Raw genomic sequence first — 13,386 nt, 5'->3', positions numbered from 1 at the left:
GAACCAAGAACTGAGAAACTGTAGGTGACAGTCAGAAATTGGAATAAGACGAGAATGTGAGTGTGATGAAGTTCATCGGTAATATGCTTTAAGCCTTTGGGAGAAAAGCAGACAGATGCTTTTGTCCTGAGGAATGTGTCGCTTTTATTTAGTCGTCTTGGGTAACTACGCTGATCTGTATACGAGGTTGAGAAAGAGACACACACAGGGGCGGAGAGAGAGACAGAGAGACAGAGAGACAGAGGGAGAGACAGAGAGAGAGACGGACAGACGGACGTTAATGACCCCAGAAGGGTTGGCGGTTCGAGCGTTTGTCTCGCGGGAGAGTGATTGTCCACCGCAGTGTCTGGACGCGCTTCTGGACCTCCGGAAGACCGACGCGTCTCTCTCCATTTCTCCCTCGGTCTGTCCCAAACTCTTTCTCTCTCTCGCTCTCTCTCTCTGTCCCTCTCTCTGGCTCTCATCCGCTTTTCCTCATCCCTTCCTCCCTCTCCATATCTCTTTTTATTCTCTCTCTCCGTGAGAAGATTCAGGAGTGGCATATTAAATGTGGTGAGGGCGGCCGTGAGCTGCTGTGGCTCCTTCTTCCTCCCCTCTCCCCTCTCCCCTCTCCCCTCTCCCCTCGCGCTCGTATAAATAGATTTACGCGCCTCTCCTCTGATGGATGGCATCCAATCTGCGTCGGCCCTCGCGGGAGGGAGAGGGTCCGAGACCGTCACCTTTGGAAAATCATTACGGCTCGTAAATGAAGTGGATGTAACTCTCTCTCTCTCTCTCTCTCTCTCTTTCTCTACCGCTAGAGAGGGAGAGAGAGAGAGACGAGGAGAAAGAGTGGACGAGAGAGAGAGAGAGAGAGGGAGAGAGAGGGAGAGAGAGAGACGAGGAGAAAGACTGGACGAGAGAGAGAGAGAGAGAGGGAGAGAGAGAGAGAGAGAGAGAGAGAGAGAGAGACGAGGAGAAAGAGTGGACGAGAGAGAGAGAGAGAGAGAGACGAGGAGAAAGAGTGGACGAGAGAGAGAGAGAGAGAGAGAGGGAGAGAGAGAGAGAGAGAGAGAGAGGGAGAGAGAGAGAGAGAGGCGACGGTGGACGCCATGGCATCGTCTTTTGAGAGCAGAACCTGCTCATGCACACGTCCCTGCAATTTTGTCCCCCATTTCAAAGTAGTGAGGTGTGTGTGTGTGTGTGTGTGTGTGTGTGTGTGAGAGAGAATGAGTGAGAGAGCTCTGACATCGGTCGGGTTGAGCCAGACTGTGCTGGTGAGCTGACCCAGAGATGTTCTGAGAGCTGCTCTAAGCTTCCTGGACAGTGTGTGATTTACACCAACACTGATGTAGTGTGTGTGTGATTTACACCATCACTGATGTAGTGTGTGTGTAATCTACACCATCACTGATGTAGTGTGTGTGTGATTTACACCATCACTGATGTAGTGTGTGTGTAATCTACACCATCACTGATGTAGTGTGTGTGTGATTTACACCAACACTGATGTAGTGTGTGTAATCTACACCATCACTGATGTAGTGTGTGTGTAATCTACACCAACACTGATGTAGTGTGTGTAATCTACACCATCACTGATGTAGTGTGTGTGTGATTTACACCATCACTGATGTAGTGTGTGTGTAATCTACACCATCACTGATGTAGTGTGTATGTAATCTACACCATCACTGATGTACTGTGTGTGTAATCTACATCAACACTGATGTAGTGTGTGTGTGATCTACACCATCACTGATGTAGTGTGTGTAATCTACACCATCACTGATGTAGTGTGTGTGTGATTTACACCAACATTGATGTAGTGTGTGTAATCTACACCATCACTGATGTAGTGTGTGTTTAATCTACACCAACACTGATGTAGTGTGTGTGTGATTTTCACCAACACTGATGTAGTGTGTGTAATCTACACCATCACTGATGTAGTGTGTGTGTGATTTACACCAACACTGATGTAGTGTGTGTAATCTACACCATCACTGATGTAGTGTGTGTGTAATCTACACCAACACTGATGTAGTGTGTGTAATCTACACCATCACTGATGTAGTGTGTGTGTGATTTACACCATCACTGATGTAGTGTGTGTGTAATCTACACCATCACTGATGTAGTGTGTATGTAATCTACACCATCACTGATGTAGTGTGTGTGATCTACACCAACACTGATGTAGTGTGTGTGTGATCTACACCATCACTGATGTAGTGTGTGTAATCTACACCATCACTGATGTAGTGTGTGTGTGATTTACACCAACACTGATGTAGTGTATGTAATCTACACCATCACTGATGTAGTGTGTGTGTGATCTACACCATCACTGATGTAGTGTATGTAATCTACACCATCACTGATGTAGTGTATGTAATCTACACCATCACTGATGTAGTGTGTGTGATCTACACCAACACTGATGTAGTGTGTGTGTGATCTACACCATCACTGATGTAGTGTGTGTAATCTACACCATCACTGATGTAGTGTGTGTGTGATTTACACCAACACTGATGTAGTGTATGTAATCTACACCATCACTCATGTAGTGTATGTAATCTACACCATCACTGATGTAGTGTGTGTGTGATTTACACCAACACTGATGTAGTGTATGTAATCTACACCATCACTGATGTAGTGTGTGTGTGATCTACACCATCACTGATGTAGTGTATGTAATCTACACCATCACTGATGTAGTGTATGTAATCTACACCATCACTGATGTAGTGTGTGTGATCTACACCAACACTGATGTAGTGTGTGTGTGATCTACACCATCACTGATGTAGTGTGTGTAATCTACACCATCACTGATGTAGTGTGTGTGTGATTTACACCAACACTGATGTAGTGTATGTAATCTACACCATCACTGATGTAGTGTATGTAATCTACACCATCACTGATGTAGTGTGTGTGTGATTTACACCAACACTGATGTAGTGTATGTAATCTACACCATCACTGATGTAGTGTGTGTGTGATTTACACCATCACTGATGTAGTGTATGTAATCTACACCATCACTGATGTAGTGTGTGTGTGATTTACACCAACACTGATGTAGTGTATGTAATCTACACCATCACTGATGTAGTGTATGTAATCTACACCATCACTGATGTAGTGTGTGTGTGATTTACACCATCACTGATGTAGTGTATGTAATCTACACCAACACTGATGTAGTGTGTGTGTGATCTACACCATCACTGATGTAGTGTGTGTGAGTGGTCAGACATGTAATGTGTGTAAGGTTAGGTCTTTGTTATTTATAGCATAGCAGTAATTTACTTGAAGAATTCTGCTGTTATTTATTGGTTGCTATACGCAGACGTTTTGAACTCTGCACAGTCAGGGCCAGTAGTGACAGCACATGCTTCCCGAGCTGATGTGATCTTGGCTGGAGAGCATCTCTGCAGGCTGACAGTCTGACAGCTGTGATACTCACACTGACACTTTCAGGTCACGAGGGGGGACGTCTCTCCGTGCGTCGAGCTCTCGGAAAACAGATGAAGCTGTATTGGAGAGACAGTTTCAGTATAAGCACAAACAGGCAAACCAGTGTGGGTGTGCTGCGCTGCTCTCAAGTGTGTGCAGTAACAGAACTGTGCATGCAGCATCTGCAGGAGCTTCTGAAGGAAGGAGCCTCTTCAGGTTCCAGCAAGAACTATTTTAGCTGAGTGTACCACGCATTTGTTCTGTTTTTAAGCTCTCTCTCCCTCTCTCTCTCTCTCTTTCTCTCTCTCTCTCCAGCCTTACCTCTCTGTGCAGCTGAATAAGGGCTCCCTGGAGGTGTTGGTGTTTACTGGGAGCAGGAACCCCCGGCGAGCGCTCAGGAAGCCAGACGAGGGCGTCCTTCACGACGGCCGCGAGCATTCCCTACGCGTCCGGAGACACAGTGGAGGGTGAGTCCCCCCTAGCTCCATCTCTCCCTCTGTCCTCTCTTTCTTGCCTCTCTCTAGACTTTTTCATCAATTTCTGTTCCTCTGCCAATCTTTTCTCCCATCTGTACCTTTCTTGGGTCACTGATAGTAATCATTGTGTGTGTGTGTGTGTGTGTGTGTGTGTGTGTGTTCAGGTCTTTCTCAGTGCAGGTGGATGAGGAGCCCCAGTTGGAGCAGGCGTTTCCTAGCGACCAGCCCATGAGCATCCACAGGTTGTTTGTGGGTGGAGTTCCAGTGGAGATGGAGGCCAGTCTGCACCGACCGAATGTGACGTTCCAAGGCTGCATCTGGAACCTCCTTATCAATACTGTGTATGTGTCAGCTAATACACACGCATGCGCACACACACATGCACACATACACACATGTATGCATATTATATATATATATAAAATATATACACACATGCACGCACACAAACACATACCCACCCATACATACATCACTCACTTAAATATTAAAGTCACGTTTAACATTAAAGTTATGCTAAGTGTAATTTTCATGGCAATTAAAAGCAAATTAGCTGATCGTCACATGACTCATGACAACACACATTGTAAAGACAGGAATTAAACGCTGGTACTTAATTCAGCTCAGTGAAGGGCTGTTCAGTACATATTATCCTTAAGATAGCTTTACATTTACAAGTGTTGGGCAATAATATTAAATATAATATAAAAATATATAAGTTTAGATTGTTACATTTGTGTCCATGTTTACATTTAAAACGGCAGTGATAACTCTTTACAACACCCTTTTGTGTTGTTCCCATATTCAAACTACAAACAAACTTGGGCAGTAAAACCTAGAAATGTAAAAACATACAGACCTGCGATGACGCACTGGAGTAGTAGCCTAACACCTTGTGTCAGACTGTCCAGAGAGCGTGGGCTCCCCCTAGTGGTGCCCAAGTGCTATAACCGCAAACAGAAGCATGGGCTCCCCCTAGTGGTGCCCAAGTGCTATAACCGCAAACAGAAGCATGGGCTTCCCCTAGTGGTGCCCAAGTGCTATAACCGCAAACAGAAGCATGGGCTCCCCCTAGTGGTGCCCAAGTGCTATAACCGCGGGACAGAAGTGCTCCAGCCAAACAGGCCTTGGGGCTTGAGAAGGTTTTTATTGCCCTAATAAACTGATCCAGGCTCGTGCACTAAACTAGTCGCGCTTCGCCTCGTCGTCCGTAATGACGCGCCGTTCATCCCGACGAGCCTCGCGCATCGTTTCTGCGGCGCGTGCGTGCATTAACGCGGAGAGGTTGGCACAGTCGCGAGCCGACGTTTTTATATTTTTATTTTTTACCGTTCCTCTTGTGGTTTTAAATTAGAGGTCTCGTTTTGCCAGCGGCGCTGTTTTGACGTTAATAATCGCGGAGTTTGTCCAGCGCTAATGACCAGTATGAATCTCTGTCAGGAAGCCCTTGGACTCCGGACGCAGCCCGTTCACCTCCATTACGGAGCACTTAACAGCTCTGTCCTTCCTCAGAACTGTGCCCATTAGTCACCAGATTACAGTCGCATTACGGAACAGCGCGCACACACTCACACACACTCACATTCACACACCCATACACTCTCTCTCTCACACACACACACACACACACTCACACTCACATTCACATACCCATACACTCTCACACACACTCTCTCACACACACACACACACACACACACACACACACACACACACACACACACACACTCACATTCACATACCCATAGACACACACACACCCCCATACTCACATTCACACACCCATACACTCTCACACACACTCTCTCACACACACACACACACACACACACACCCATACTCACATTCACACACCCATACACTCTCTCACACACACACACACACACACACACACTCACACTCACATTCACATACCCATACACTCTCACACACACTCTCTCACACACACACACACACACACACACACACACACACACACACACACACACACACACACACACTCACATTCACATACCCATAGACACACACACACCCCCATACTCACATTCACACACCCATACACTCTCACACACACTCTCTCACACACACACACACACACACACACACACACACACACACACCCATACTCACATTCACACACCCATACACACACTCACATTCTCACACACAAACACTCATTCACACACCCACACCCACACATTCACACACTCACATTCTCTCTCTCACACACACACACACACACCCATACTCATTCACACACCCACACCCACATTCATACACACATACGCATATAAACACACATTCACAATGTTAGAGTGCCTGTGTGTGTGTGTGTGTGTGTGTGTGTGTGTGTGTGTGTGTGAGAGAGAGAGAGTAACTGTGCCATTTCTGTCAATCAAACAGCCCAGTGGACTTTTCTCATCCAGTGGCTTTTGAGAATGCTGAAATTGGGCAGTGTCCTGACTTTGCCCTGCCCCCTCCCCCACCTGACAAGGAAGAGGAGGAAGATGAGGATGAGGATGAGGAAAAGGGACAACCCAAACTGGAACACGTAGCCCCACCCATGGAGACTGTTAGGATACTACCTTCACCTTCCACGGTAAATGGCCCCTCCCATGTTAAACTACCACCTTCAGATGTTAAACTACCCCCTTGTGTTAGACGTTAAACTACCATCTTCACCTGCCATGGTAAATTCTGACTGAAGGGCTGTGGACTATGTGGGCATCGATGATGGAGTTTATTGTGCAGAGAGAGAGAGAGAGAGAGAGAGAGAGAGAGAGAGAGAGAGTGAGAGAGTGTGCGGGGGAAGGCTATAAAAACAGAGCAGTTTTCCAGACCATTAGCTTCAAAAATGGTCTAAAGACAGAAGATATATGGAGCCTGACAGAGAGAAAGATGGAGGGTATGAGTGAGAGAGGAAGGGAAAATGTGCGTTAGAGGGAGGGAGAGAGAGATGTGAGGAGAGTGTGCGAAAGAGAGAGAGAGAGAGAGAAAGGAGTATTTTATGAGGGGCCATTCAAGGCGTAATCAGTAAAACGCTTGCGCGCGCACACACAGTACTTGCACGTACGTATGAAACACTTGCGCATACACATGAAACATATTCACATAAATATTCTACTACTTACATTTGCATATGATAACTTATACTTGCCTACACACACACTTGCACATTCATTCACTGGTGCGTAAACACAGTTTAGCTGTGCTCACGCGTGTGTGTGTGGCCGCGTGTGTGTAAACCAATACAGCACGCTCCTGATAAGGTATAGAGCGACCTGACATTTGTTTAATCGTCAATGAGCTATATGTGCTTATAAACTCTTGATGAGTTATGGAAATTTGAAAATTTAAGATTGCAGATTATTGATCGGACATAACTACTATTGGAAATGATAAGTTTATGTGCTACGTTATCTTAGCCAATATTTATAATGAATGTCATTGATATCGGGAGTGTATTCTAATAAATGATGATGAGATATTTGTTCTGAATATTTCCTCACATACTGTAGGCCGATTGGAGGATACTGAGAAACTAACATGTGTGACATAGCCACATCGTTCCCAGCAGGTCTACAGGCTACACAACATATAATCTCATCACTTCTTAATACATAGTGTATAATCTCATCATTTGTAATTCAGTTAACGCTGGAATGTTTGAACATAACCTATCCAAACATAGTTCTCGCTACACTGTGAGTGTATTCCAAAATTTGCTTAAAATTCTTAATTCAAAGTGTTTTCTAACGTTGGGGAACCAATATGTTGTCAGTGTCAAACAATCCTTAGATCAATTAGTGAAGCTAATTAAACCCCAGATCCAAACACTGATTATATGATCCATAAAATGTACCATGGGTGGAGAGCGCTAGTATAGGAGTGTTATTATGAGTTGTACAAAATGTTGGTGGTGGAACTTTAAGAATATTCCTTCATTGGTGTCTATGATCTTCAAGCTGTCACAATGCTGACGCTGACATAACGATGTTTGTTTTGTTTTTTTGAGACGTGTCTTCACATTATATTGATGAGCGTGCTGTATAGATGTTAAATATTTGTCTTCCTGTTACAATTAAATGACTTCTGGGCGCAATGAAAATTGTTTTACACACACACGGCCACACACACACACACACACATGCAAGTATAGTGAAATTGTGTTTACGCATCCGAGAAATGAGTGTGTGTGTATATGCAAGTGTAAGTTATCATACGCAAATGTAAGTAGTAGATTATTTATATGAAAATGTTTCATATGTATGCGCAGATGTTTCATACGTATGTGCAAGTTGTGTGTGTGTGTGTGTGTGTGTGTGTGTGTGTGTGTGTGTGTGTATGTGTGTGTGGGTGTGTGTGTGTGTGTGTGTGTGTGTGGGTGTTTGACTGATTTCGCCCTAAAGGGTCCTTCATCTTATTCTGCTGTGTTCTGCTCTCTGTTCTTATCCAGGGTTCTGTCATTAGCTACAGTCCAGTCGACAGCTATAGGCTTGTCTCTAGGTAGAGTCCCCGACACTGAACCAGGTGTGACCAATCACAGCAAACAGTTTGGCAGCACATCCATTGTGGGAGGAACCTACAGGATGTCTACACCTTTACCTGCAGTTTATATTACACAATCGCAGTGTGATTTCATCACCTTTGTGCCTGATCATAAACAAGACTTTTAGGAAGAATCATTAATGGAACCTGCTAGCCTGGTCCACACTGGATGCGGGTGATGAATGATGTTGACATGGAAATGTTGACATGGTAACGGTCTCATCATTCCCCAGGTCTATCACACGTGTCACAGTGCATCCCGCTGCTGGCCAATGGATGTGCTGTTCATATCGCGTGCTTCATGCTACCTTGCAGAACACCTGCCCTTGGGTTGTAATTGTGGAACAGCCATAACCAACTATGTGCTGTGTGGCATTTATCGTGTTTGTCAGACATAAAGGCATGCGTGCTTGTGGCTATGGCGCTCTCGCAGCAGCTGAATCTTACCGCGTGCTTGTGGCTGTGGCGCTCTCGTGACAGCCGAATGTCGCCGCGTGACGCCTCTGTACCGCTCACCCTCCTGCTCTTGCTCTGCTCTGCTTGCTTCTTAGGCCCCGCCCCCTGCTGAGGTCAGCCCCCTTTCTGAGGTGCCCGATGTCAATCAAAAAGCGGTACTATTATACTCACACACACATACAAACACACACACACACACACACACACACGTGTATACATGTTCACACATTCACAGAGACGTTCTGAGAGAAGTACACGCCTGTATACCTAGACATGTTCACATGCACACAAGTTTGGTGTGTGTGTGTGTGTGTGTGTGTGTGTGTGTGTGTGTATTTTTAGAAGTATTCAGATACCTACAAGGTCTGATTCAAGACCTTGTTTGGTTTAGGAGTGCTTTGTTTAACCTGTTTTCAAGGATGTGCACTGTATGGGTACTGAATGACGATATGATAGTTAAGTGTATTTCCACACATTGTACTGTTGTGCCATCTACTGGCAAACTTTTACACTCAAATGCACTCAAAAATCGATTTGTGCAATAAATATCGATGTGCACGAGTCACAGTTTACGGATTGGCTTTGTACATGCACAAGGAACACACCAAAAAGTAGAAGTGACAGGTTCTACGGTGACCTTCCTACATTCTGACCTTCCTACATTGTGCAAGCTGTGTGTTCCTCTCGAGTAGGGTTGTGCAGTCTGTTTCTGCTGTAAGTGTTTTCTCTGCTCCTACACACATTTTGAGAGCATTTGGGATCTGATAAAGTCACTATAATACTCCATGACCAGAACCTGGGAGCTTCTGGTGTGGACCACGTGTGTCCAAACCCAGTTCTGCAGAGTCTGGTGGTGGTGTGCTCCAGTACACCTGAGTGAGATCCTCACGCGTTCACCAAACCGTCAAGGTGGACAACACTGGTCTTCGCAGAACCGGGGACCAAAAGTAGCTCCAGTCAGTCTCATTGCTCGGATGTTTGAGTGGCATTGTCTTTGTCCAATCCCGCAGGTCCAGTGTGCGGCAGAGGCGGAGCCTGTGGTCTTGGAATTAGCAAAGCAGTTTGGCCTGTCACGGAACAGCCACTTGGCGTTCGAGTTCGACGACAAGAAAGTGAAAAACAGGTGCAAGCAATACGCCATCGCCGCGGCGTTTCCGTCTGTGCACACACGTTATTCACACTCTCTGTTCAGTTCAGAGTTTAGTATCCGAACGTGGAACTCTGGTCCGCTGTAGTCGTATCCGAGCATCTGTGTGTTTGTGTAGTGTTGTGTAGTGTAGTGCAGATAGTTTTTAATGGTCATCTCTGGTCATCTGTAGCTATTTTGATATTTATCCTCCACTGAGTTTGAAGTGAGCACTTAAAGGGCTCATTCTGCTGTCGTATACAACTAAGTGCTTTTGTGTTTGTGTGTGTTCGTGTGCACACGTGTGTGTGTGTGTGTCTGTGTGTCTGTGTGTGTGTGTGTCCGTGTGTGTCCGTGTGTGTGTGTGTGTGTCTGTGTGTGTGTGTGTCCGTGTGTGTCCGTGTGTGTGTGTGTCCGTGTGTGTCTGTGTGTGTGTGTGTGTGTGTGTGTGTGTGTGTGTGTGTGTGTGTGTCCCCGTGTGTGTGTGTGTGTGTGTGTGTGTGTGTGTGTGTCTGTGTGTGTGTGTGTCCTTGTGTGTGTGTGTGTGTGTGTGTGGGTGTGTCCCTCCCCTCAGCCTGCTGGTTGAGTTCGAGCTGAAGACCCAGGCAGACTCAGGCTTGGTGTTCTACATGGCGCGGGTGAACCACGCCGACTTTGCCACGGTTCAGGTGAGAGAGGGCATGGCCCACCTCAGCTTCGACCTGGGCAGCGGAAACACGTCCGTCAGCGTCCCGCGCATCATCAACGATGCCCACTGGCACAAGGTAGAGCCCCGCCCCCTCGCTGACGACCGCTCGCTGTGCTGGTTGACATGACATCAACATGATGCGTGCTCTCATACAATTCCAACCGTAAAAGTCCAGTAACTTTATATATATATATAATATATAAAAATGTATATCTTATATCTTCTATAAGATATATATATATATATATATATATATATATATATATATATATATATATATATATATATATATATATATATATATAAGATTGCAATGATTGATAAAAATGAAAAAAGTTTTTCTTATTAATTTCAGAGGTTAAATTCATATTTTCATATGTTTTAAACATCACTGTTCATCTGTTTTATATTTAAACATTTTATTGCGTGATGCACATGGTGTCTCAATGGTGAAGGTACTGAACTGACCCTTAACCCTCAACCTGTGTTTAGTCATTGTAAGTTGCTTTGAATAAAAGTGTCAGATAAATGATGTAAATATACATATCCATCCCTGTGTTTGGCTCGTGTCGACCCTCTGCTCTAATTCCAACCATTTTGCTGTGTGTGGTGTGTGTGTGTGTGTGTGTGTGTGTGTGTGTGTGTGTGTGTGTGTGTGTATGTGTGTGTGTGTATAGATACGAGTATGGCGGGATAAGCAGCAAGGTATCCTGACTGTGGACAGCCGGTACTCCAAACACACTCTCAGTCCTAAGAAAGCCGATATCCTGGATGTAGTTGGGATGCTGTATGTTGGAGGACTTCCACTGAACTACACCACCAAACGCATTGGACCGGTACTAAACACACACACACACCGACACACACACGCACGCACACGCACACACGCGCACACAGAGAGAGGGAGAGAGACTCAAAAATACAGTCAAAATACAGCTGTCTAACCCAAATATAACAAGATATAATTTCAATAAATCTAATATGCATTAAATCAGTTTGGGCTACCTGCTGAACTGTCTTTGGTCACCAGAGGGAGCCAAAGAGCTCTTCATCGATAAACAATACGCCTCTTCTGAGGAAAAGCTCGCCCCCTGCTGAGTGTCACAGGTCTGACACAAGGCTGGCTGGGAATTCAGTAAAGGCTTTTGAATTTACTCACAGTGGGTCTGACAAATACTCCCCGGTATTTTGACTGTCTGTGTGTGTGTGTGTGTGTGTGTGTGTGTGTGTGTGTGTGTGTCTGTGTCTGTGTGTAGGTGGTGTACAGCATCGATGGCTGTATCAGAAACTTCTGGATGCAGAATAGGTCAGTAGACATGGAGAACCCGGTCTCAAGCTACCGGGTGGGGTCGTGTTTCGCCAACCCTCAGCCTGGCTCCTACTTCGATGGCACTGGATACGCTAAAGCAGGTGGGCTCTACTCACACTAAAACAGGTGGGCTCTACTCACACTAAAGCAGGTGGGCTCTACTCACGCTAAAACAGGTGGGCTCTACTCGCACTAAAACAGGTGGGCTCTACACACACTAAAACAGGTGGGCTCTACTCACACTTAAACAGGTGGGCTCTGCTCACACTAAAGCAGGTGGGCTCTACTCACACTAAAACAGGTGGGCTCTACACACACTAAAACAGGTGGGCTCTACTCACACTAAAACAGGTGGGCTCTACTCACACTAAAACAGGTGGGCTCTACTCACTAAAACAGGTGGGCTCTACACACACTAAAACAGGTGGGCTCTACTCACACTAAAGCAGGTGGGCACTACTCACACTAAAACAGGTGGGCTCTACACACACTAAAACAGGTGGGCTCTACACACACTAAAACAGGTGGGCTCTACACACACTAAAACAGGTGGGCTCTACTCACTCTAAAACAGGTGGGCTCTACTCACACTAAAGCAGGTGGGCTCTACACACACTAAAACAGGTGGGCTCTACTCGCACTAAAACAGGTGGGCTCTACACACACTAAAGCAGGTGGGCTCTACTCGCATATAAACAGGTGGGCTCTACACATGCTAAAACAGGTGGTGTCTGTCGTTGCTTGTAATAGATCTCAGGGTTAAAATCCCGAATGCTCAAAATGTACACACCTACGAATAAATGACAATGTATGTGTGTGTGTGTGTGTGTGTGTGTGTGTGTGTGTGTGTCCGTCCAGTGGCCACATACAGAGTAGGTAACGACATGTCAGTAGATCTGGAGTTCCGCACAAGCAGTAGCAGCGGAGTTCTACTGGCCATCAGCAGTCAGAAGATGGATGGCGTGGGCATCGAACTGAACAACGGCAGGGTGAGATGGAGGAAGAGAGAGAGGGGGGGAGGGGGGGTGGAGGAGGGGGTTGCCTTCTTGAAGGCAACAATTATAAAATGAAAAACCTAAAGTGTGTGTGTGTGTGTGTTCTCCCTCCAGCTCCTGTTCCATGCTGATAACGGAGTGGGCCGCGTCTCAGCTGCCCACCAACCTGATGAGGAGGCGGGGCTTTGTGACGGACAGTGGCATTCTGTCACCGCCCACAAGCTGAAGCACCGCCTGGAACTGATCGTCGATGGCAAGAAGTCAGAGGCAGCGAGCCCAGATGCCCGCTCTGCCTCCGCCGACACCAATGACCCTGTCTATGTGGGAGGATACCCCGG

General features: G+C 46.0%; 1 protein-coding gene across 1 annotated transcript in view; it reads left to right on the top strand.

Moving 5' to 3' along the window:
- Window positions 1-13,386, top strand: part of LOC113590314 (laminin subunit alpha-2-like) — a 123,786-nt gene that overhangs the window by 109,289 nt on the left and 1,111 nt on the right. The window contains 10 exon segments of the mRNA XM_081694875.1: window positions 3,766-3,917; window positions 4,091-4,267; window positions 6,330-6,525; window positions 9,026-9,085; window positions 9,941-10,053; window positions 10,631-10,820; window positions 11,422-11,580; window positions 12,001-12,154; window positions 12,912-13,042; window positions 13,163-13,385. Coding sequence (XP_081551001.1) covers window positions 3,766-3,917; window positions 4,091-4,267; window positions 6,330-6,525; window positions 9,026-9,085; window positions 9,941-10,053; window positions 10,631-10,820; window positions 11,422-11,580; window positions 12,001-12,154; window positions 12,912-13,042; window positions 13,163-13,385 — 1,555 coding nt within the window.

This window comes from Electrophorus electricus, chromosome 2 (genome assembly GCF_041902795.1).
Source record: "Electrophorus electricus isolate QZ-2024a chromosome 2, ASM4190279v1, whole genome shotgun sequence".
Taxonomy (NCBI): Eukaryota; Metazoa; Chordata; class Actinopteri; order Gymnotiformes; family Gymnotidae; genus Electrophorus; species Electrophorus electricus.
The sequence above is the reverse complement of the archived record's forward strand: the minus strand, read 5'-3'. Positions and strand labels throughout refer to the sequence as shown.